The 26,090-nt window shown below is 34.7% G+C and overlaps 1 protein-coding gene and 1 pseudogene across 1 annotated transcript; one reads left to right on the top strand and one right to left on the bottom strand.

Annotated features, from left to right (window-relative positions):
* Positions 1-754: 754 nt before the first annotated feature.
* LOC149562720 (high-affinity nitrate transporter 2.1-like) lies at positions 755-2,371 on the bottom strand. Its single transcript, XM_089828015.1, has 2 exons — positions 1,652-2,371; positions 755-1,552 (listed from the first exon to the last, which is right to left on the bottom strand). Exons 1-2 carry the CDS (start codon positions 2,369-2,371, stop codon positions 755-757), a joined length of 1,518 nt encoding a protein of 505 aa, XP_089684141.1.
* A 152-nt stretch (positions 2,372-2,523) lies between these two features.
* Positions 2,524-25,772, top strand: LOC149562719 (large ribosomal subunit protein uL2-like; annotated as a pseudogene).
* The last annotated feature ends 318 nt before the right edge of the window (positions 25,773-26,090 follow it).

Here is a 26,090-nt window from a genome sequence, read left to right as displayed (position 1 = left end):
CCCAGCAGGAATTGTTTAGGCCAATCAGAAATTCAAATTTGACATTAGATAAGTATATTTTTTTAATCTAACTTTACAAACTTTGTAATATGATGCTGATTTAACAAAATAAGAAATAGGCAACGGGCAAAGGAAAACATTAGTTCCCTGCTTTATTTTTAATCAAACTTTACAAACTTTGTAATATGATGCTGACTTAACAAAATAAGAAATAGGCAAAATAAGAAATAGGCAGCGGGCAAAGGAAAACATTAGTTCCCTGCTTTATACAAGGCAGGGACTGACAACATAAACATGTTGAAGAAAACGAATTTAATTGTTTCAATAAAAAATTAAACAAAAATTCCAAACTCATCGAAAGTAACTCACGTCAATTTTTTTGAAAAAGAACTGTGAAAAAACTAAAATACGCTTATAAAGTTAAATCTGTTGAAAAATACTATAAAATAGAGCAGCCAATCAAATCACATTTGAAGTCCAGGTGCTTACTAAGACCGAACCAAATGCACTAGCTTTGATTTGTCTAAATCAATAAGCAGCGAACATACTCTCGCTTTAGTATTAATATTGAGTGATAAAAACCCAATTGAGAGATCATATAAGTCATTTAACTCTCAGCAGTAATAAATCCCAATTCAGAGATCATATGTATCATTTACTCTCAGGAATAATAAAACCTAATCCTGAGACGAGTGAAAGAGTCTTAGAGTACATATCTGAAGGGAACGAGAAATATTACGAGGATGATCACTAGCTAGGCATGTGAAAGCGGGAAAGCCAAGGGAGGAGTGGAGGCAGATGTGATGGAATGTGATCTTTTGGTGGATCCTCTTTCAGAGCGGCTGTTGTCAGCGAATTTGATGCTACCCTGGTGAAGACCCTTTTGTTTCTCTTCTTCAGACCATTCGGAACCGTAATACTGCTCCTCCGTAGCAGTGGGTGAGTTGGAGGCGGGGAAGATCATTCCTCCCCACTGGGGGAAGAGCACCAGACACACAGGCGTTGTGCATGCCACTATCATCACTCCCATCAACATGATTCCTCTTCCTGTTGAGTATGCGGAGCTCGTGAAGAAGAGAAGCTGAGTTAAGCCCGCACCCAAATTCCCTCCTGCGCCCGTCATCCCCGAAAGCACCCCAAGGGACCTGCGGGAGATGAAAGGGATGATACCGAAGGTTGCCCCGCAGGTAGCCTGGGCACAGACGGAGAAGGCGACCATGGCGACGACAGAGAGAGGAAGGGAAGACGCTCTTCCGAGCCAAATGCAGAAGAGGCCTCCTCCCGTCTGCAGGATCCACAGCAGCCAGAGGCGTCCTCTCATTCCGAACATGGCGGCGCTCTTGTCTGAAAGGTAGCCGCCCAACGGCCGGGCCCAGATATTCGCCAGCCCAAACGCAGCCGCGATAGTCCCCGCTGTGTGCAATGTCAGATTGAACTTGTCGAAGAAATACTCGGCAATCACATTGTTCGTCATCAGCTCCACCCCCATCGAGTATCCGTACAGAAGCGCAAATATCCATGTCCGGTAGTTGCTCACACCATGCAACAACACCTGGTGCATCGTCACAAATTCATTGTTATAAGAATGCACTGATGCTTAAACGAACATGAGGATCCATATATTATAAGTAGATGAGATATGGATATTTACCTTGGAGAACTTGTCTTTGACCTTGTCCCCGCTCTTCTGGAGGGCCTGGAAGTTACCATCGGGAAGGTCTTGACCGAGAGTGAGAACGAGAAGACCCATCAATATATGCAACGCACCGGGGACAAAGAAGGCGATGCGCCAGGCAGTGAAATCGGGAGAACTGAACTTGCTACGAATGAGCTCGAAAACGAGAGGCATGAGCAGCTGAGTGGCACCACCGCCCATATTTCTCCACCCAGCGGCGGTGCCATTGGCAAGCCCCACGATGTTGGTACTAAACATGGAGCTCATCGAGAACTGGCAGGAGACGAAGGTGGCGAGAGAGAAGCCGATGAGAAACCGCATAGCGATGAACCCCGCAGCGGAGGAATTGAGGGACATGGAGAAAACGGTGGGAGCGGCGAGCATGATGAGAAAAGCGCAGCCGTAGCGGGGGCCCAAGAGATCACACACGGCGCCCATCGCCAACCGCGAAAAGATGGACCCCGAAACGGACGCGATTCCGGCTTTGCCGATGTCCCGCTTCGTCAGATCCAGATTGTCTCTTATCATCGGCAGCAGCGGCGCAGCCGCAAACGTCGACACGAAGCAGACGCAGAAGGACATCCACGAGAGGTGGAAGGTCCGCATGTGGGGATTCGCGAATGAAAACAGCCTGAATTGGGTCGCCTTGTGCTCCGAATCCACCGCAACCCTAAATTTTCCAGGCGCCACCGCCATTTCAGTCCCAAATGCGGCCGCCTACCCCTTCGTAACTCCGTTCGTGGAATCATCGGCCTCCATGTCTTCATGACTGGATCACCTCTGATCTGCCATCTTTCTTATCTATCAATCAGCGCAGCTGATTTCTCTCTCTCTCTTTCTTTGTTTGAATGGGGGGAACCGTGCTCTTAAATAGACGGCTTTGCCCGTGCCAGGTTTCTAATATGGAATCTGAGCTCCATTTGACCTGGCAATGCATTTTTTATCATGGCTCTCCACGATCCGGAGAAGTGTCTCCTCTGGTAAGAGAGTTGTGATTGGCGCCGCGTACGTTGACGCTTGGAAGTTGGGAGCAGCAGCGTGTGTGTTTTCTTTTTGGGTCAACTTATTATTTAAGGGATTGTACTCCATTATTTCAGAGGTGAGGCGATTGAATTATTGGTACAGCGTGACGGTAGTGGCTATGCAGCCGTATAATATATAAAAGGAGTTGTTTAGACGTTTGATCAGTGTTGCGGTTTTGACCCAAATGGATAGCGGCGAGCCACAACCCTAATTCAGCTAGTTTTTCCATTGGAATCATTGCGTGGCTCTTCTGCGCGTGCCTGGCGCTATCCATTCTATAAGAATCACCACTGAACCGAATGTGGGAATTACATAGATTCTATGCAGTTTTTAAAGATCTATTATTGAATCCACAAGTCAACCATGGAATCCGATTTCTCATGATATTTATATAATTTAGATAGTTACGTAGGTACGTATAATAAATTGACGAGGAACAGTTATATTTGACTCTGTGATCAGATAAGAGAGCTCCCGGAGCTCATTTTAGATATGTACATACTAAAATTGATAAGGAGGAATAGGTGTATCAATTATATATCTATTTGATTTTTAATGAGAAAAGGTAGGAGTAGGGATATCAATTATATATTTATTTAATTTTTAATGAGAAAATAGACTTTTGTTTAGATACATATATGAACATGATAAATTATTTCTATTAAAGAAGGCAGGGAAAGGGTTTTGAATTTGGAAAGACAAATAGAAATTCATATGCAAGCATTCAAATGGACCATTACAGCTGATTAGTGGGCAAGCAAAGCACTGGTCATTAAAGTGAAATGTCAAACCTTCTTAGCAAAATTTATCAAAAATCACCATGTTTAAGCTAAGTAATCTAACAGCACTATCCAAGAAGAACCAAACAATATACCAAACTAGCTTGTAACTGAAAATTTTAAAAAATAAAAACATAAGAGTTTTGTTCTTGGAGATCATCTAGAAGAAGGGCATTATCTCCATCCACTAGTACTAACCAAAAGACATAATAGAGATAAGCATTAACAAAACAAAGAACTAAATTAGGCATTTTTAATTGCATCCCTTTCTTCTCCAAGCTTCCTAAGGTCGTCGCTCCAGTCCTTGGGTTCAGCTCCTTGTTCTGCTTCTAGCATATCATTTGTGTTTCTCCCATCTTTCTTCAACTTGCTTCTCCCAGTAATGGTGCCAAACACCACCTTTTTCATAACTTCCCTTCAAATATATTGTAGATGCTAGAGATAGTTGAACCCAAATTTGATGTTAGAGATACTCTCATTGATAGTGTGCTCTAGAATAGAGACTCTATTTTTGAAGGATCTACATTTTTCCCACAAGGGTATCTTTCAGCTTCACCATCACGCTCTACAATATGATAAATTGTTAATGAAGAATAGTTTAATTAAGCACTTTTTAATCATATGTATGTATGAATCTATTTTCCATTTTTAATTAGATAAGAGCTCAATTTTGAAACCTGCGCTTGTCTACACGTGCATGTTCATGTGCACCCACATTAAATTGGTATAGAGGAATATTTGGTTATAGATTAAATTGTGCAATTTATCTCACTTGTCAATCATAAGTATATAGAAAGTAAAGATGGTCCTCATTTTACAAAAATAGGTCATAGAGGAAAAATTATTGCTACTTTTAATGTTGACATTACTTGAGGATAACCAAAATTAAGAATAAAGAGAATAACAAAACAGGGAATCATGGGGGATTGGTTAAAGAGGATCCTTGTCTTGATGATTTTGTGGAGATTGTGAATCATGATGTGGATATTTTTCCGAATGCCTTGTTAATTCCAAAAAAGAGGGGAATGATTATATTGATAGTTAGAGTAAGGATTTCAATAAAAGGAACTTTACTATGAGTAATACAACAAACATGGATGAGGTAAATGTTAAGCTCCTTGAAGATGACCTAAAGGATTTAAGTGTTAAAACTCCTCTTGGTGTTTTTCATATTGTGAAGGTTATTCCTCTATACTCTTTCCATATGGAAGAATGACCCTTCAATAAAATTAAGTGAATAACAATCACTTGGCCCTATATGCTAAGATGAAAGAAATTATGGGCAAAGTGCGAGATTGGTCAAGGAAAGAGAAATATGAGGAGCCCATTGAAAAAGACAATGTAATTCTAACTTTGACTTAGAGAATTGAGAAACTAAAAAATTCCATGAGTGAGATAATGAAAAGTTGCCAAGGGATTTTGGAAGCCATCATTGAATGTAAGAATAAGCTTGTGGGGAATGTGGACCGAAATGTTGATAACCTATTGGTTATTGATTTAGAGGACCCAAAGTATACATATGATTCCCCTATCAGTATTACAAGAACCAAAGTGAGCACTAGGAAACTAAAAGCCAAGAGTAAGGAGAAAAACAATGAGGTCATCTAGGAGACCATTGAAAAAATCAAGGAAATCAAGGAGGAGTTGGTTATGGAACAAGCATAATCCTTTTTGAGTAGAATTTTTTTGTCCATTGTTGTTTTTTTTTTCCTCCATAACCTTGATTTTTAAAATCACATTTTTATTGTTTCTCACACAGAAAAGGAAACATCTAACTTTGACTTAGTATCAATGGGTAAATATTATATATCTCAATATGTATTTAATAAGTTCTAATCAAGATCTTAAAACTATAATGAAATATTCAATAGATCTATTAATCATCAAACAAATAATATATCTATAGGAAAATATAAAAAAAACTAATTAGTGGTGTAGAAAAGATAACTAATATAGTGATTGAATTGAATTATACTCAATGGTTATTTTCATCGATACTTATAAGGAATAATAGTTGTGCTTATATAGAGTATCATTTATATAGAAGGTAGATCCTAATGATAGACATCCATGATTGATTGATCTACACAAAGCCATGCATACATAATATATAAAGAAAACTAGATGAAATAATAGAGTAAAAAGAGTCTAAGACAATGTAGAATAGGTCATTATTAATTAGCAATTAAGAAAGTGGAAATTATTTATTGACGAAACTAACTACGTGATATTATGCTAACTAGATGTATGTAACACACAGTAGTAATAAAGTCAATTGAATTAATGCAAAATATATACCAACATATGTATGTTGTAATAATATTTTATGATATTGTGAAATGTAAAAGATTAATCAATGTCATGTGGCATGTATAAATAAATTAATAATATTGACATGACAAGTGTTGATCAATTTTTGTCATAAAAATATGATTTATTGTCTTGATAAATTTAAATAGAAATAATAGATCCAAAGTCAATCACACATGTTGGGGAGTAGGACATGAAACACGATTTTTTTTAATCTAAAAATAACTTTTTGACTTCTTCGAATGGGAAATTATGATTTGGTGTCTGATTTTAAAATGATATATATGGGTACAATGTTTTTGGCTAATGACTTATGATTTACCATGCATAATTTCCTACTTTACTCACCCAATGTATTGGATGGTAGGGTGGAATTTTCATATGTACAAATTTAGGTAACATTATTGTAGCATAACTTTTCCAAGCTTGTATATTGGTGTGAAGCTAATTAAGGGATTAAGCTAAATTATATTGTTATTGTTTCTTATTATTAGAAGTACAAAAAAAGGGTATTATCCCTTACAAAATCACAATTCAAAGGCATAAAAAGATAATATTTTATAAGAACTTAGATAAGATAATATCATTGACAACATACAAGCATCATAGAAACCCACATTAAGTATGGGTACACAACTTAGCCACAATAATGGGAGAAGCGTGATACATTATAGAGCCACTCTTCCTTTGTCAACATTCAACCTTATAAGTGATGCTCTCAATAGAATCCTTGAACAATTATGGTGGGACCTTTAGAGAGAGAGAATCAACACCATCACTAGGACAAGAGTGGTTGTGCAATGATAATTCATAGTAGTCATGGGTTGGACCATATCAAGATAAGTATCAGTCAAAGAAGTGTTACCACCACTAGAGAGGATCAAGTCAACAATAGGAGGTAGATATAAATTTATTAGGATGGAGGAGGTTGGAAAAAAATGAGCATCACCTAGGGGGGAGACATCATTGGTCTAAAGAGTGTCATCAAAGAATGAGTTAAAGCCTGGGATAGTCAAATGATCACCATTTACATCCTTTCATCATGTGTAGAACCTTTACCACATGAAAGAGAATAATAAATGACCAAATGACCGATAGAGAAGCATTTGCTACATCTGAAGGGAAGGACCTTAGACTTTAGTGACTAGATCTAGGGCTTGTCCACAACCATAAAAATGATATCCCTATCCACCTTAAAAATATGGTCAGTAGATTTATCTATGGCATAAAAGTAAAAATTATCCCAAAAATGAAGGTAAAGATTTGTGAGATGAACTCACATCGGACATACATTAAAATTTTTAGTAAGAGGGTAAAGGAAATTGTGCATTATTTGGTTGAGAGAGAATGATTATGTTACATCCACACTTTGTTATATATTTAATCACATTATTATTTTAATTGTAATTATAATTATTTTGATTCAACTAACCAATATAGGGATCAAACCAAAATAAAAATAAAAATCATGTCTTAGAGATAGTTTAAAAGGAATTCACAAGTAGTTAATTCAACCATAAATCAAAACAAAGCTACTAGTTAAAGAACTAGAAACATGATCAAATAGATGATATTAAAGAAGGAAAAGATTAACCTCTTTTTAATATTTATTAAGCTACTTGAACTTATCCAAAAAATAATTCATTTTGGGACAATGTACAATAGCATCTAAAGAAGCCCTTTCCTTTTCTATGATAGTAGCAATCTATAAATTTTCTTCTCTCTTAATTTATTGGTATTTCCTTTCTTCTAGATCAAATTGAAGAGTGGTAAAAGAGAAGAGAGTCTTCTCCATTATTTATTTTTGAAACACAAACAAAACCTATAACTTTTTATTGACCTGAGACTAGTTATCTTTCACACCAGCCAGAGAATTAAGCATTTCTTGTGTCCCCCTCCTTTGATGGAATGGTCCCTTTGAGTTCATTGTGAAAATAGCCACTTGGTAATTAAAATTTTAATATGGTAGATGATACATAACTCATCCACCTTGTTCCCAATTTCTATAACACCCCATTAGGAAGATAAATTAACCTAAACATGCTACTAAGTTAACATAATTATTATTATTTTTGTTAAAATTTAACACAAAAATAATAATAAGAATGTGCCTAGTTGACCAAGGTTTAAATCCTCATGTAGTTTCTAGATATTGTGGTTCTTATTTAAGAGTTAACTTATATAGTCTGAATATAGCATAAGCTACACCATTTGGTGAGGTCTCCTTATTTATACTATCCAAAATCCACTATACCATTGATGTATTCCAATTTGGAGCTTTAAGACATTTGTTGTGAGTTTTTGTAGCCATTTTTTTTTGTCCTCTTGGAAATCTGAATTAGAAGCTAAAAAAGTTTTGGATCTTTTCAATTGTTGCAAAGAGTGTTGTTTGATCCAAAATAAATAAGTAAGGGTTACATATGAACTTAATCTCCTCTAAAAATTATGTATGAAATTAATCTCTTCTAACACATACTCACAAATGTAGTAGGAAGTAGACATACAAATGAAGGTTAAATGATATCTTTAATAGTTTGAGGATAAATACTAATTTTCTTCTAATAATTTTAGTCTTCATATTACCTCATAAAACCTAAGGATCGTATAAATCTAGTAGTCTTGAAATATTTAAGGAAGTAGTTGTTGTTCCTTATAGCTGGATATTATCACATGCCATAATGTTGAAACAAAATAATTTTCAAGATCAAAATACATGGTCCAAAATATTTCTTCTCAAATATAAATGACCTAATTATGTAAATCTACTTATAGTATCATAATTTTTACATATGTTTGTTAATTTGATGTTTGAATTTAACAAATAGAGGGAAAAGATCATTGAATTTGGTGGAAAATATATCTCTTCATTGAGAAAATAGAAAATACTTTATTTTTTCAACATCAAGAATTCATTGTCCAACAAAAAAAATTTAATAGAAAATAGAGACATATGCCTCAAAACCATGAACATTTTATCTATACTCCATTTCTCCAAAACTGAACATAAAGAAGTTGCCATTTTCACTACATTCTACAAATAAAACAAAGATGCAATATATACATACCAATTTAAAAACAATCATTAAAATCCTTTTCTTAATGTAATATCCATTTTAATTCCAAAGAGATTTCTTGGAACCACTTCTTTTTTGGACACTAGAGCACTTGGCCTATCTCATTGCCATTTGGAGTGGACTTCTTATTTATAGGGCTAACTATCCCATGTTTTTTTTTTGTACGAATAGTCCCTTATCTATTAAAAAAATATTAAAGTTACATATTCACAAAAAGGGGCCAAGAGATACAACATCACCCTAAGAGAGTGCATATGACAATAAGCCCAGATATATTCATTAAAAAAATAGAATTAGAAACCTCAGGATGCAAGAGTAATGCCCATTGGGGGAGGAGAAGCTTGGAAATCATCAGAACCCCACACATGAGTGGGGTTAGTAGGTTGGTAGGGTAAGGAACACCCATCATCATTATCTTCTTTTTCTTTTTCTTTTTCCTCCTCAATCTTGGGAGTCAAAATGGTCAAGCCCAAGAGAGAAAAGGACCATTTAGAAGAAGTGGCCTCAGGTTGTTGTTATGTGAAGCCTAATAAAACTCAAAGGTTAATTTTTTTAGACTTTATTTTGTGCGATTCCCCCTAGATTATTCTTATGAGGTCTGGGGATAGTTCCCCCTAGATGGGGTCAAGGGGTATCTTCTCTTGCGAGTTCTTGGGGAAGATTCTTATGCATGCTCTATATCACGGTATAGGATAGGGTTGAGGGGCAATGCCCCCAAAATCTCAAATGACTTTATTATTGTAAAAGGCTTTAGCTACTATTTTTCAATTGGATAACTTATTGTAGCCATAATAAAGGTTTGTATAAAATGGCTTAGCATAAGGGATTTCATGATATCCGATGAGATTGCAACTTCTTACAGTGGTCTTAAGCTGTAAGGGATTACATATTGTAATTAGATAGTAATCACTAGATAATAAGAATTTTGGACTCTTTGGTGGTGGACATAGCCCAAGAATTTGGTGAATAATGTTAAATATTTTTGTCTTGTGTTCTCTTATGTGTGCTTTATTATTCTATGATATTGGTTATATTTGTGTGTAAATGTTATTCATGTCTCTTTAATCCTAACAGAGGCCACACAAAAGCACAACCAGGAGTGGCCCAACTAGGAGCACTAGCAGGAAGAGTAGGACTGTAATATCTGCTACAACAACAGAGTTAAGAATTATTTCAATTAATCAAACTTTTTATGACTAGTTACCCTCTAACCTAATCCCAAACCTTGAAGACATCTCTAGATCAGGTTTCCTAACCCTTAGTTATTCAAATGTATTTTTTAGAGTGCACCCCTTAAGGCTCACACATGCATATGTTGACTCCATTAGACTATTCTACCATTATATTTCCTTGAGTATGCTAATGGGAGGGAGCACCCATACACATTAACATACATTGGTGTTTGGCCAAATAGGTATAATACCTATCTCTGATACCAACACATAAATCCTTCCTTAATAAGTTGGCCAAATACGTATAATGCCTATCTTTGATACCAACACATAAATTCTTTCTTAATAAGTTGGCCAAATAGGTATACTACCTATCTATGATACCAACACATAAATAATTTCTTAATAAGTTGGCCAAATAGGTATAGTACCTATCTATGATACCAACATTAATATTTGCACCTTTACCCTTCCCTTGTACTAGCCAAATAGGAAAGCACCTATTTCTAATACTAGTACAAGGGATAGAGGTCTTCCTTATAATTTATTAGTTCCATTTATTTCCACATTATCCATCTAATTCCATATCTATATGTATTTATTAATTATCACTTCTATACATTCTAATTTTTGACATGCCAAGAAAATATAATACTTTTCCCTTTTTAAAATGTTATTTAAACAAGTCAATATTTTTTGCATGATTCTGTAGACTTACCAATTTTCTATCTATCTCTTCATATGGACTGGATTGATGGTGGGAGTTTGAGATGCTTCATTGACTAGAAGCTATTCTTTCCGCTAATGAGATATCATACCATATGCTACACTACTAGAGTGGTAGAAGAATGAGGTACTAGATGCTGCATAGTCTGATGACGATGTTATGTCAAATGTCTACCAATGGTATGTCCACTGTGATTGATGGCTTCCATTTACCTATTCCTATTAAAGGCTTCATACTCCTCTACCCTCTCTCCATTCATTCGAGAGTCTAAATATATATATTTTCTAATGTCGTGGCCCTTGGTAATTATTTTAGGTCATATGGTTTTGGTATTTAAAAATATTTGTTAATTTTGAAATCCTTTAAGATATAACCATTTTCCTTAATTATAAGTATTTATTATGAAAAACATTATTATATTTTAAGGAAACATAATATTATCAATAAAAGTAATCCATTCATTTCAAAAAAATTGGTATTTTATTATTCCATTTAGTTCTTAGTAATAGAAATTAATCTATTCAATAATAATAATTTATACATTTCATTGGTAATTTATGATTTAATTTAGTTCCACTGCAGTCCTTCTATCCTTAATTTGCTTGTCCTCAAGCAACTTAGGGGTTTCTTCCTTTTCCCACATAGCATCTACTTTAGGTAGATTCTTCCATTTTACTAAGAGTTCTTTAATAGTTATGTTCCTGAACTTCCTCTTTCGAGTGTCCAAAATAACTTCTGGTATTAATATGAGTCACCCTTCATCATCTAAAGGAGGTAGATCTATGGAGGGAGTTATTTTTTTCTTTCAAGGGCTTGCTTGAGTGACAAGAGATGGAAAACATTATGAATCCTACTATCTTGGGGAAGTTTGAGCTCATAAGCTACCTCCACCATCCTCTTTAATAATTTATATGGTCCATAGAACTGAGGTTTAAGCTTTTTTGTACCATTCCTTCTAAGTGAGGACTATTTATATGGTTGGAGTCGTAGAAATACCAAGTCTCCAATTGTAAATGATTTATGTTTTAATAATATCTATGTTTAGCTTTACGAACTCTTGTGCACTTGGTACTCTACTATCTTGAGGGAGTAGAGTCCCAAAGGAAGTAGCTTCATATCCATAGAGCGGCTTGAAGGGGGTCATTTTTGTCAACATATGATAAGTAGTATTGTAGCAATATTCTCCTAAGTGTAACCACTTAATCCAAGCCTTTTATTATCTTGTAACATAGTTCCTTGGGTATCCTTCTAGCCACTTATTTACCACTTCTATTTGTCCATCTATTTGAGGGTGGTAACTTGTATTGGGGGTTAATGTTGCTCTAGCTAGTCAAAAGAGTTCTTGCCAGAATTTGTTGTCTCTATTTTTTATAATTTTTTGTGGAAGTCCATGGAGTCAAGAAACTTCTCTAAAAAATAACTTTGCTACTTGATATGCTATATACTCTATGGAGATAGCGAAGAAATGCGCATATTTTGTAAGTTTGTTTACTACCACAAATATATTGTCCTTCCCTTGAATTTTTAGAAATCTTGTTACAAAATAAATAGATATACTTTACCATTTCTGGTTTGGAATGGGTAAGGGTTGTAGTCATCCTATTGGGTGATTTAGCTCTAGTTTATTTTGCTGACAGGTCATGCATTCCCTTACATACTTTAATACATCATTTTTAAAGCCTTTCCAAGAGTATTTTTCCCTAATGTTTTTGCATGTCTTGTAGTACCCTTGGTGCCCTGCTAGGGCGTTATCATGATACTCTTTCAAAATTTTCCTTTAACTTTTAACTTAGGTATTAAGTATACTCTTCCTTTGTAAAGGATGATTTTTTCTTAGACTCTAAAAATGTAACTAGGTAGGTTTCCTTCTAATACTTCCTTTTCTTGCGGATCTTGGATGCATTTTTTTGTTATCTCTTCCTTCCAATCCTTCGAGATGTTAGTGATGACATGAATGTGGGGTCTTCTTGAGAGAGCATCTAAAACTCAGTTATTTATTCCTTTTACATATTCTTTATCAAAATTATATGCCTAAATTTGACTAACCCATTTCTATTGTCAATCATTAAGATCTTTCTGATTCAGTAAGAATCATAAGTTGTTATGATCTATTTTTATAATAAATTTCCTGCAAACCAGGTATTGTCAAAATTTTACTAAGACATGCATTATGGCTAACATCTCATTATCATATATTGATTAATGTCTTTCAATACCTGTTAGCTTGTGTATTTCAAAGGCTATTGGGTACTTCCCTTGCATAAGTACTACTCTAACTCCTTCACTTGATGCATCAAATTTTAATTCAAATGGCTTTATAAAATCTAAAATTGGTAAAAGTGGGCAAGAGCACATGGTTTCTTTAAGCTTCTCAGAATCCTATTTTTCTTGTTGATTCCATGTAGGTGTACCTTTCTTTGTTAAGTTTGTAAATGGAGAAGAAAATTTGGAGAATCCTCTTACAAAACATCTGTAGTAGCTGCATAGGCCTACAAATCCCTTGAGTTGGGTAAGTGTTTTCAATTTTGGCCATTCTTTAATAGCTTTAATTTTCTCCTCATCTACACTCACCCCCTTTGCATTGATTTTGTGTCCTAGATATAAAATTTCCTTTAGGCCAAAATCACACTTTGAAAGTTTTGCATATAATGATTCTGTTTCCAAGATCTTCAGGATTTATTTGATATGTCGTACGTGTTCTTTCAATGATTTACTGTAGATATGTGTGTCATTAAAATATATCAAAATAATTTTTTATAATTGTTGTCAAAATATGTGATTCATACATGATTGTAAAGTTGTTGGTGCATTAGTGAGTTCAAATAGGAGAACCAAAAATATGTTCATAGTGGCACCTAAAAGCAGTTTTGGGTACATCTTCTTTCCTCATTCTTATTTGGTGATATTTGGATCGTAGATCAATTTTTGAGAAGTAACATGCTCCATGTAATTCATACATTAGTTCATCAATCCTAGGAATGGGATATCTGTTCTTTATAGTTTTCATATTTAGTGCTCGATAGTCAATGCACATTCTCATGGTATCACCTTTCTTTTTGACCAAGACTACTGAAGACACAAACAAACTGCTACTAGGTTGGATATGGTCCATCTCCAATAACTCCTTGATTGTTATTTCTATCTCTTATTTGAATTTCCTTGGATGTGTATAAGGGGTGGTAATTATAGGTCTCACTCCTACTTTTAATTCTATTGAATGTTCAAATCCTCTTTTTGGGGGAAGTCATGGGTGAATTTCTTCAAAGATTGCTTTGTATCTTTTCGATATAGGTTAAATATCTACATGAATGATTTATCCTTTTGAAACTGGTTTATCTAGTATCATACATTGGGAAATCCATCTTTCTTGGCCATTATTGAGTATTTTTGTCATTTTTTAACAAGATACCATCTTGGGGGACCCATCTAGTAATCCCTTTAATGTAATTTCTTTCCCTTCATGTTGAAAACAAATTTTTGAATTTGGCCCATCCATTATGAATCTTCCAAGGGAATTTACCCATGACATTCCTAAGATAATATCATTTTGAATGTTTGTTACATAAAACTTTCTTTTAATGGTGTGCCCCCTAGGGTGACTTCTAGTTGAGGCACTATTTTGGTGCAATTATCAATGGATCCATTCCCTAAAGCAACTTGAAACCACTAGTACATTTGACCCTATTTTTTGACCATCTATTAAAATGGTTTAGATTGGTTGCACTATGGAAGGAAAAATATGTTTGTTTTAAAATCCATGCCCGTGTTGGTCGAAATTTCAACCAACATAGGCTTCATATTGTTTTGAAAATGAAAAAGGTCGATGCCCTATTTCATTGTCAACTTGGTTGTTTGATGTTTTACTATTGGGGTTTCAGGGTTCAGAGAATAACATTGTGATTGTTTCCCTCATAAGATCCAACAATGATAGAAATATTGGATATCTGGCTAAGCAAAATAGGCTGTGCGTTTCTGTATCGCAGGCAAGAGGAGCACTATATTTCTGTGGCAATCACAACTTGTTGTTAGATTTCAAAGAACATGATTGTTTGAGCAAGGAAATATATTTTCATTATCCAAGACATCCTTGCGACCCTCCTTTTGTTCTACCCATTAAAGATGCATCTTCTTTCAATCCTCTGTTCTGCACATGGCCTTGTAGGGCTCTTCTCCAATGTTGTCACTTGTGTGAAAGCACTTGTCATGATGGTAAGCATCTTCTCTATGTCAAACAAGTTCTTTTTCACTTCAAATATTGTAGTCATGAAGCAACAAAGAATTTCTCACAAGATGAGGAAACAAAGCTTTGTTTGGAGGAAATAAGCTACGCATTTGATAAGTGTGGATCTTCATCAAATCTCTGGTTTCTCTAGCTGGTCCTTGGAAGCAGAATCTAGGTAAGTAGTTTGGATCTTCTTTTATTTTTTAGGCCAAGACCAAAGATATATGGCAGGATGGAAGATAGTACCTAAATATCTAATGTCAAATGTCCCTTCAAATCAAACAACTCATAAAAATTATTTCATACACTTGAATTGCAATAAATCTTCTCTTAATGCATTAAGTGTAGCTGGTAAATGCTTTTATCTACTATACTATAGATCATTTCCTTATGTGTCAACAAATAGAATCAATACCATGAGGAAAAATAAAAAACCTATAGCAGACCCCTCAAAGCAAAGTACCCAAAGGACATACCACTGAAAAGAATTTGAAAAATTCACAGTACTTTCCTATAAATTTTGCCCATCTTTTTCATGTATATACATAGACATAGGAAAAGAATCATTCTCTATACAACAAGCTTTGATCTTTTGATATGATATATTGACTCTAAGATTGGAACTTGTTATCTTCTTTTCATATTATCTAAATCAAACTATGTCTCCCAGCAAGCATCCAAAACTTTATCCCAAATTGTTAATCATATTTGCTACAACTCATGTGAAAAAAATGAAATTGTAGATGGGCTACTCAGATCCAACACTCTGTGCAGCCATTTTAGAACAAGAAGGATATTCATATCTACATTCTATCTTGTGTTGTGCTGCATTTAAGGAAGCCTTGCATATGATAAATTTTCTTGTGCGAAAGCTCCACAAATGGTTGTGTAGGTGTGTCTATGACATCAGCAACACAAAACAAAACTCAAGGATAGCTCTTCAAAGAGCAGAGGTAGCTACTTACTATACAGAAGCATTTTCCAAATTTTTTAAAGTTTATCAGCATATCCCTGCATCCTCTCTATGTAACTACTAATATTGAAAATAGATAAGAAAGACTTAGAATCAATTGAAAAACAACACATGATAATCTGATCAACTACATAAGAACTTCATTTAAATCAGGTCAAGTGACTTACACAAAGATTTTGCACAATTTTCTATTGTTGAGAATATCGATGGGAAAAAATGATCACAGGTTGCTAGTTGAATATTATGACCCAACCAAAGAAGAACTATTTTTATAATGAAATGAACCAAGACTACTTTCCTACAACTACCAGCCCAATCCATAATTGCTTATGCATAAATAGGTAGCATTAATAAATGTATAATATATGTTCAAAACAATGATTGATAAGATACAATCCATAAGTAGGAGGCATTTTTCCACAGCAAGTCAAATTGTGATATTGCTATCAAGGTTTAATTGTGTGATTTTTAAGTCAAATTCATTGACCCATATTTCTTGACTAGTGGTTCACCGAAACCATCTCTCATGAGAATGAATGGAACACTTAGCACTCATTGGATCTAGGTGGTTCTCACAAAGGTGAAGCACCGAGACTTCTTGGGAGGTTACCCATTCCAGTACTACTCCAGCTCGAGTGCGCTTAACTACAGAGTTTAATCCATGGTTCAACCCACTCTACTTGCAACCCCATTTGCAAAACCTTCACCAAGTGTTATGCCTTATGAACCATTCATTAGAAAGCCCCTTAAGTGTATCAATTGGTAAGTAAGAGTTATTTTTGCACTAGTCAAATTGTGATATTGCTATCAAGATTTAACTGTGTGATTTTTGAGTCAAACTCATTGACCCATATTTCATGAGTAGTGCTTCACTAAACCCATCTCTCATGAGAATGAATGAAACACTTAACACTCATTGGATCCAGGTGATGCTCATAGAGGTGAAGCATTGGGACTTCCTTGAAAGTCACCCATCCCAGTACTACTCTAGCTTGAGCACCTTAACTATTGAGTTTACTCTATGGTTAAACCCACTCTGCTTTGAACCCTATTTGTAAAACCTTCACCAAGTGTCATGACTTATGAACCATTCATTAGAAATCCCCTTAAGCTCATCAATTGATAAGTAGGAGATATTTTTCCACAAGTCAAATTGTGATATTGCTATCAGGATTTAACTATATTTTTGAGTCAAACTCATTGACCCATATTTCATGAGAAGTGGTTCACTGAACTGATCTCTCATGAGGATGAATGGAACACTTAACACTCAATGGATCTAGGTGATGCTCATAGAGGTGAAGCACTAAGACTTCCAAGGAGGTCACCCATCCTAGTATTACTCCAGCTCTAGCGCACTTAGCTATGGAGTTTCCTCCATGGTCAAAACCACTCTGGTTGCGACCCCATTTGCAAAACCTTCACCAAGTGTTGCGCCTTATGAACTATTCATTAGAAAGCCCCTTAAGCTCATCAATTGATAAGTAGGAGATATTTTTCCACAACAAGTCAAATTGTGATATCACTATTAGGATTTAACTATGCGAGTTTTGAGTCAAACTCATTGACCCATATTTGATGAGTAGTGGTCCACCAAATCCATCTCTCATGAGAATAAATGGAACACTTAGCACTCATTGAATCTAGGTGATGCTCACAGAGATGAAGCACTGGGACTTCTCGGGAGGTCACCTATCCTAGTACTACTGTAGCTCGAGCATGCTTAACTACAGAGTTTCCTCTAGTTAAACCCACTTTGCTTGCAACCCCATTTGCAAAATCTTCACCAAATATTTTACCTTATGAACCATTCATTAGAAAGCTGCTTAATCTCATCAATTGATGAGTAGGAGATAATTTTCTACAACAAGTCAAACAAAGGCAAGATACTCCTACAATGTATGCATAAAGCCACAAGAGAAAACAATGCTCAAGATGGGGCCATAACATAAACAAATAATTTCTCAAAGCTTTTTTACTTAAAATCTAAGTTACAGGCCTTCGTAGTGGTTTGGGTTTAGGTTCATAGGTCTGGTTTGAGGAGTTTATCAAAAAGAATCTAGTGGTGAATTCGTCAATACAAAAACATTTAAAATAAAAAATATGCATATTTGCAGCAGTATTTTAGTTCAAAATACTAATGATATATCAGTGAAACTCAAATGTTATAATATATATTAAAATTAAATAATAATAATGTCAATTGTCAATAGTGAGTCATCATTTAAAATAAATAAATATAGAACTTACAAAATATCATCACCATCTATATTAGATGATATAGGTAGTGGTAAATTAGAAGAACCACAAATAGGGCTCCACTAGCATTGGCATTGGCACTAGCACTCCAATGCCTACAAATTTTCCCATATTCATCATCAACATTAAGTGCAGCAAAGTGGGAAGTGGAAGATCCAAGTCAATATGTTATGGGCTTATTATCTCAATCCCTTGTGTCCCCTCTTAGCCAATTTGTTTATGGAGTATTAGATTTGAATGCACATAAACCAAGTCCTTTTCCTTTTTTCATTATAGCCAATTGCACTTTACTAAGTAGATCTAGGAGTGTGTGATCCAATTCCTCACAAGTGTAGATGAACTAGCAAGCTATTGTGACAAAATATAAGGCTTAAGAATTTTTTTTAAAATTATGATATTGCTATCAAGAAACTTTGTAGTTAAGTGTGCTCAAGCTGTAGTATTAGGATGGGTGACCTCCCATGAAATCTCGATGCTCGACTTCTATGAGCATCACCTAGATCCAATGAGTGCTAAGTGTTACAATCATTCTCATAACAGATGGGTTCAGTGAACCACTACTCATGAAATATGGGTCAATGAGTTTGACTCAAAAATCACATAGTTAAATACTAATAGCAATATCACAATGTGACTTGCTATGGAAAAATATCTCCTACTTCTCAATTGAGGAGCTTAAGGGGCTTTCTAATGAATGATTCATAAGGCACAACACTTGGTGAAGGTTTTGCAAATGGAGTTGCAAGCAAAGTGGGTTTAGCCATGGAGGAAACTATGTAGTTAAGCATGCTAGAGCTGGAGTAGTATTGGGATGGGTGACCTCCTGAGAAGTCTTGGTGCTTTACCTCTGTGAGCATCACCTAGATCCAATGAGTGCTAATTGTTCCATTCATTCTCATGAGAGATGGTTCCCATTCAATTCATTAAACATGTATCAACGATTTTGACTCAAAAATCACATAGTTAAATCCTAATAGCAATGTCACAATTTGATTTGCTATGTTAAAATATCTCCTACTTATGGATTGTATCTTATCAATCACCATTTTAGACATATATTATACATTTTATAAATGCTACTTGTTTATGAATAGGCATTTATGGATTGGAGCAGTAGTTGTAGAAGAACAGTCTTGGTTCATTTCATTATAAAAATATTTCTTCTTTAGTTTGGTCATTTTTTCCTATCAACATTCTCAATAGTAGAACAAAATCATGCAAAATCTTTGTGTAAGTCACTTGACCTGATTTGAATGAAGTTCTTATGTAGTTGATTAGATTATCGTGTGTTGTTTTTCAATTGATTCTAAGTCATTTTTTTGCTTTTTGTTATTGAAGAGTCATTTCATAATTCAATTCATCCTCACTGTGATCACTATCGATGTATTGGTAAGAATCACCAAATTTCTCTCTGCCAAATTATTATTATTTGTGCATCAGAAGTATTTAATGCTCATTCCTTGATTGTAGAGTTAATGATGACATTTTCATTTTGTTTTTAAGTTTAGAAGTTTGACATTAAGAAGTTTTGAGACCCCAACTAAGACCCCCAAATCACCTTGCCAACACATGAGGGTCACCATTCAAAAGGCACTTAATTAGTTTGGAAATAGTCAATTTATTTAAGCAACATCTATTTGACTTTTTTATTTGGTCTTAAACCACAACAGCAACAGATTAATGACTAAATGAGTCTTACTCATCTCAATGTTAGTTGAATTTTCTTTAGTATTTCTATCGTAACAAATCGTAGTTGAACTTAGAAGCTCTAAAAGCATGTGTAGTAGGTCAAGATATGGGCAACCTTAACTTGTAGGTTGATGTATGGTAGCAGTTTCAATATTGTTCCAGCAATAGATGTTGATCTTGTAGAATAAATACTGAATCAGATTTGAGTTCCACCTTAGATTTTAGGCATATTGCATGTATTATGAGTTAAGTTGAATTTACAATATCTCATTTTGTACAAAAAAATCTAATGTATATTGTGATGTAAACATAGATAGTCTATTCTAGTTATTGTTTTGTATAATTTCAGTTAAAGACACACAAGTCAACAAACTTCCTATTGCTGTACTTTGTTGGATTAAGTGAAAAGTTAATAATCAATTGTATTTGTCAACTTTTAATAAAGAAATGAAGCAATGGCTAGACTACATTTAATATGACTATTTTCTTTCATTTATTGATGATTTTTTCCCATCATTTATTGACAACATTTTTATTACTTTTCCCTGTCATTGGTTAAAACTAAGGATGAAAGATGTAGAATACATATAATATTTTTTTTGATTTAAGTACAACATAATCCTAATCAATAGCATTGTCCTAGTAATGATGTAATAAATATCTGTAATATGGATTCTTTAGAACATTATATGGATTTTTCTAATACAACTACACAGATAAAGTTTTAACTAAAAAAGATATAGAGTTCACTCTTATGTGCAACTCCTCTTTCAGCCTAAGGGTTGGCTATGAAAAATCATCTAGTACCATTTTGAAAGAAATTGAAATTTTAAACGACAAAGAATAGTCCACAACAATTGAAGTTGAAATGGGATATCTTGACTGCATGAGTTTAAGAACACTTTTTAGTTTAGAGAGAAGCTTGTGCATTTTTAGCTAAATCTCTTATGATATTTTTTGTCTGGCATTTCAAAGCGAAAACTCATAGATCACTTTCTTTATTTTGTAGGTACTTGATGCAACAAGCGATGAACCTTGGGGTCCACATGGGATGGTTATGGCTGAGATTGCTCGGGCTACAAGAAATTTGTAAGACAATCTTTACGGTTTTGCATTAGAGCTCTCACATAGATTTACATTTCTTTTTGGTAGTCATCCAACAAATAATGGATTAAGCAATTTGTATTTGATGCAACAAAGAAAGCCAGTTGGTTATGGGTTTTCTTTGGAAAAGGGTTAGTGACACCAGTAGAAACTGGCATCATGTTTACAAGGTAGATTGTTCTGATCCTTCTCTGGCAGTTAGTAATTTCAAGCTGCATATACTTGGTTCATGCCAAAAGTCAACAACAGAATATGACTTTCCTGAGCTAACATTTGTAATTTTTAAAAACATGTTTTTTTATTTGCAATGGAAGTGTTCCTTTTTTTATCTTCTGTCAAAACTAAAAACTTGATTTTGTTCTCAGCTTATGGCACCTTTAGAGTTGTAAAACATTCTTTTAAGAAACTCATCTTTTGTCATTTCAAGGCATTGACTATTCTAGAATATCTTGTGGCAAATGGATTTGAATGTGTCATTGATGAACTATTGGAACACACTTTCTAAATTTTAGTATAAGATGTCCCAAGACTGTCTTTTTGTTGGCTAGGAAACTTATGACAATGGTTAGGATTAGGGAATCGATGTGATCGACACTAGTACATTTGACCCCATTTTTAGACCAAAATTTTTGACCATCTAATAAAATGGGGTCAAATTGGTCGAAATATGCAAGGCAACATATATGTGTGTGTGTGTGTGTGTGTGTGTGTGTGTGTGTGTGTAATACAAGCTCTTGTTGGTCGAAACTTCGACCAACATGGGCTTACACTGTGTCAAAATAAATGAAAACTTTGTTTTTTGCCCTAGTTTCATTGTTGCTGCCCTAATTTCTCATTTATTGTTACACGAAAGACAACTTGAGTGGCTTAATCATTTTCCACAGTGCATTTTGTGGCCAAGAGTATATGCCAAAAGGGTTTTATAGCTTCAGCACCAACAAGGTTTGACAGCTTGGGTTCTTTGCTGCTTCATTGTAGTAGAGGAGAGCTCATGAATGCTTCAAATTAGTTGACATTGAAAGAGATTTCAGAAGCGAAGGCTCTTGCAGCATCAAAGAGTCATAGTGAAGATGAAAGAAGGTGGCGTGAAAAGATTAATTCACACCTGGCAACGTTGAAGAGTTTAACCACACTAACACAAGCTATGTCATTTAGGGTAAGCTTGGGTTGGTGTTAAAGTCTATTCTTTAACCATATTTCTATCATTTGTATTGTTTAATGGTTGGATCATCTACCTTCAATAACTAACACTAATCACACAACAACTACAATACAATTTCTTCATAGGAAAGGCCACTAATGTGGGACTAGTTATGTTCTGGTGTCTCAGGGACCTACAACTGCTTGTTGTCAATGCAAAATACATGCTAGAAGCAACAACTTCTCATTCAAATGAAACGAAACTGCAAACTGACATCATTTTCTTCTTGCATATTTTGCTAGGCCATGTGTTAGAAGACATTCAACAATCATTTCCACAAACTTTCTTTTGATGGTAGATAAATGTAAAATGGAAATAACATCTAGCAGTGTATTTCTGTTAGAGCAACCATTTCACTAACATAGGCTTGATGACAGAAAAAGGAGTGGCTTATTCTATGTGTCATCATATACAAGAGTCTAGCAGTGTAGTGGTTGTGTCATTTAATTACATTTTAATATTCTAGATTTTAAAATTATATGTGGTAAACCAAGATCAATGAGGTCATTCCCAATGGATCAACAGTTGACTTGTTGGTCTAAATATTTGTTTAGAATAAATCCAACCTGCTTAACTACCAATCATGGAAAGCCACACAAATGCATGATAGGTTTGTGAGTCAATATCCATGATTACTAGGCCAGTTCTTCATCTGTTCCAGCATAAGCCTTATTGTAAACGAAAGGAGAAAAAAAAAATAGAGGAAATAATAGAAATGAAGAGTCTCATGCTCAACATATATCCTCTTATAACTAAAATAGAGCTTTATGGATCATGGATCACTAGTCCACAAAAGTAACAATGATAAAACACATACACATTAGACATTCATAGACACAATTAAGAGTTAGACTTTTCTGAACAACCATCTACAATGTAAGACACATACACTTAGGTTCCTTTGTTGATTAATAAGGAGTCAAAAAGTGTTATATATATGAGACTCAATAGCTCATTTACATGAAATAGATTCTCCATTACAAATGGGCATAGGGCTGCTCACTTATAATAATATCTCAACAAGCAATAAATTCTCCCAAAAAATGGGTTTGAATTTTGAATCCATGGAGGTAGAAGTCATATTGAACATGGGTAGCATAGATCTCCTTTGCTGATTGTTGGAGCACCTATAGGATGGGTGCATGGTAATTAACCTTGAACTTCAACTCTTTTTTTCACATATGCAACTAATGGGGTTGCATTTCTTGACAATGCTTAGAGCATGGCCACTGAGCTTTGAAATCTTTTCAAAAGCCGTCCATGATATTGTCAAGATTTGCATATGAAACAACTCAATTCTTTTTGGTCCCGCCTAGCATAGGTGGAGACTAAAGTTTTCAACCTTCTTTTTTCAATTAATCCATTCCTTAAAATTTGTGCACAATTGTTTTATCCATGGTGCCTCGAAATTTTGTATTAAAATGTAAATATTTCATTTTATTTCTTTTTCGTCATTGGTTGTACTTCCTTTTCCTGGCGGTCCTTTCATATTTTCTTTCAAAAATTTAGAAAAAAGAGGGGTGTAAAAAAGTGGCATGTGGCATGTGGTTTTTTTTCATTCATACATTTTGCCTACATGCATAAAGGGTAGATGCATGGCAAAAAATTAGCAACAGGTGTGGACATCTTCACTCTCTTATGTGTTGATGGAAAACTCTCTTCACGGCCTTATTTCAAAAATAGAAAGGAGAAACTATGTTTATTTGTCTATTTTAGATCAGATCAGATGTTGAAAATCTCACAACTGTAGAAATATCGATTAGTTTAGGGCGAGTGCCAACTTTCTACTTTATTTCTGCAGTCTATCACTTTACAAAGAGGTCACACCTTTTGTGGTAGGTCTTTCTTTTTGTCAATTCTAAGGATTCTAGGTAAGTAATGTGCCAAGGTTTCTACAAATCTTGAGATGAAATTCTTCTTTTTCTATAACATTTAATTCTTCCTTGCATTATGCAAACATTGAGGGAAATCCTACTATTTTGATTCAGATTTAGGGTTTGAATTTGGATATTGAAAAATATTTTACCATTTTTTCGGCACATAAACAACATTAGCAAGCTACTGGCAGCAACCTGGTAAGGGTGTCAATCTTGCAGACATTTTGAACATATTCAATCATACCCACCTTCCTCCTACTAACATTTGAGAAATATGAATCTGTATCTAAATTCTTGTTCTTTCAAATATCAATTTCTATTGATCTATCTGAATATGGTCGTATTCTGTTTAATGGAAGCTACAAAAGGCTTTACTGTGAACTCTGTGCAAACAAATTCAAATAAGAAAATAGCTCTTCCTGCAAGCCAACTATTCCACATTATGCTCAAGGGGGAAAGTAGAAATTTGAGTGAAAATTAGGAGACTTGCAAATTATAATGCATTATGATGCTCATCCTATTGTTCTAATTTTTTTAACCAAAAGTATAACACAATGTTTATCGTAATGTAGAGGTGAGGGATGGAATGTGAATATTGTATTAAACAGTGTCGACAAATGACACGGATGCATTCATCTGGAAACCTAATTCCATGATCTGTAATCACTGTTCATCTTTCGGTTCAATAGATCATTACTTATTCTTGTACATTTCTCTCTCATCCCATATTGAGGGCAAATAATTACTGATTCTTGTTGATGAAGAGTACAATATTATAAAAGAAAAGCAGAAAGGTTGTAGGGCATAGTTGTTGAATCATAAACACATGTAATAATTAATATTGGCTAGCCTAGATGTGTGAAAAAAACTTATTTTGAAATTTTATGTTCTTACCCCAAATTTAGTAAGATATTAAAATTTATATGATTAAATTCAAGACAAGGGGAATGTAGCTGACAATTAATTTTATTATGTCCATCACTTGTCTGCCCATGCCTCGTGCCTATTTTGGGGGTTGTAATTGTGTGATGTGAATTTCAGGCATCCCACAGGCTACAGCACGAGCTCTTCATCCCTACTGAAAGAATCTACAGTGGCCAATTTGTTTATGTTCTTAAGAGGGCTAATTTGAGTGTGGGAAATGTGCTGCTCCTCAGATGTATTCCTTAGGATGTCATGGTCTGCAATGTAGAACAACATGTGGGAGATCATGGCTCCTTTGTTTGGGCCTCTAGAGACTACGCAATCATCATTAGTCATAATCCAGATAATAAAACTTTCAAGTAATAATAATTTCCCGTTAGCATATATAATAATCAAATATTCTTTCTTTCTTTGTTCCTCTTTTCGTCTTTTGTTTAGTATATTGATTCAAAAGTTGATTTTTAGTCAATGTTTATACTACATTTTAATTTTACAATTATCTTATGCCTTAGATCAATACTTGTTTGAAATCAGCTTCAATTTATAGGATAGAACCTTTTTTTGGAGCTAGAAAGATTGTGCCTAGCAGCTATAGAGCCATGATCGGTCAGAATGCTGATGGTGGTCGGACTGAAAGCCAATGTTGAAAGCTCGCACTGCCTAACCCAAAAGAAACTATTGGCCCAAGGTGTGTGGAGCCGCGATGAATCCAATAGAACATCCGCATGGTGGTGGAAACCACCAGCATACCGGGTATATATGAGTACTGTCTACTGCTATGCTTTGTTGTTTGGTGCTTGAATTGATTTTACTTCATGATTTTTTCTAAGTTAATCCATTATTTCCCTAAACTGATATTATTTTTTACTTTGTAATGTTTACAAGTTTCCAAATAATTTGTTTAGGTTTTCTCGCATATGCTTATCTATTCAAGTCTGCTATCAATTGATTCCCTGAAAATATGACCTTTATCCATCAGTACTGACTGTAGCATTTTGTGGGTCTCCTGTGAATGTTAACTAGATGAGTGTGTGTGACTAGCTATTGATTCTCCTTATCATGATTCCAATATGCTCTCATT

The sequence above is a fragment of the Cupressus sempervirens genome, chromosome 4 (genome assembly GCF_028749045.1).
Source record: "Cupressus sempervirens isolate cs-2001-9-10 chromosome 4, ASM2874904v1, whole genome shotgun sequence".
NCBI classification, from domain to species: domain Eukaryota; kingdom Viridiplantae; phylum Streptophyta; class Pinopsida; order Cupressales; family Cupressaceae; genus Cupressus; species Cupressus sempervirens.
The sequence above is the reverse complement of the archived record's forward strand: the minus strand, read 5'-3'. Positions and strand labels throughout refer to the sequence as shown.

Coding starts and splice junctions, on each gene's coding strand:
- LOC149562720 (XM_089828015.1), bottom strand. CDS start 2,371: ATGGCGGTGGCGCCTGGAAAATTTAGGGTTGCGGTGGATTCGGAGCAC. Junction 1,553..1,651: donor TCAAAGACAAGTTCTCCAAG/GTAAATATCCAT, acceptor ACGATGCACCAG/GTGTTGTTGCATGGTGTGAG.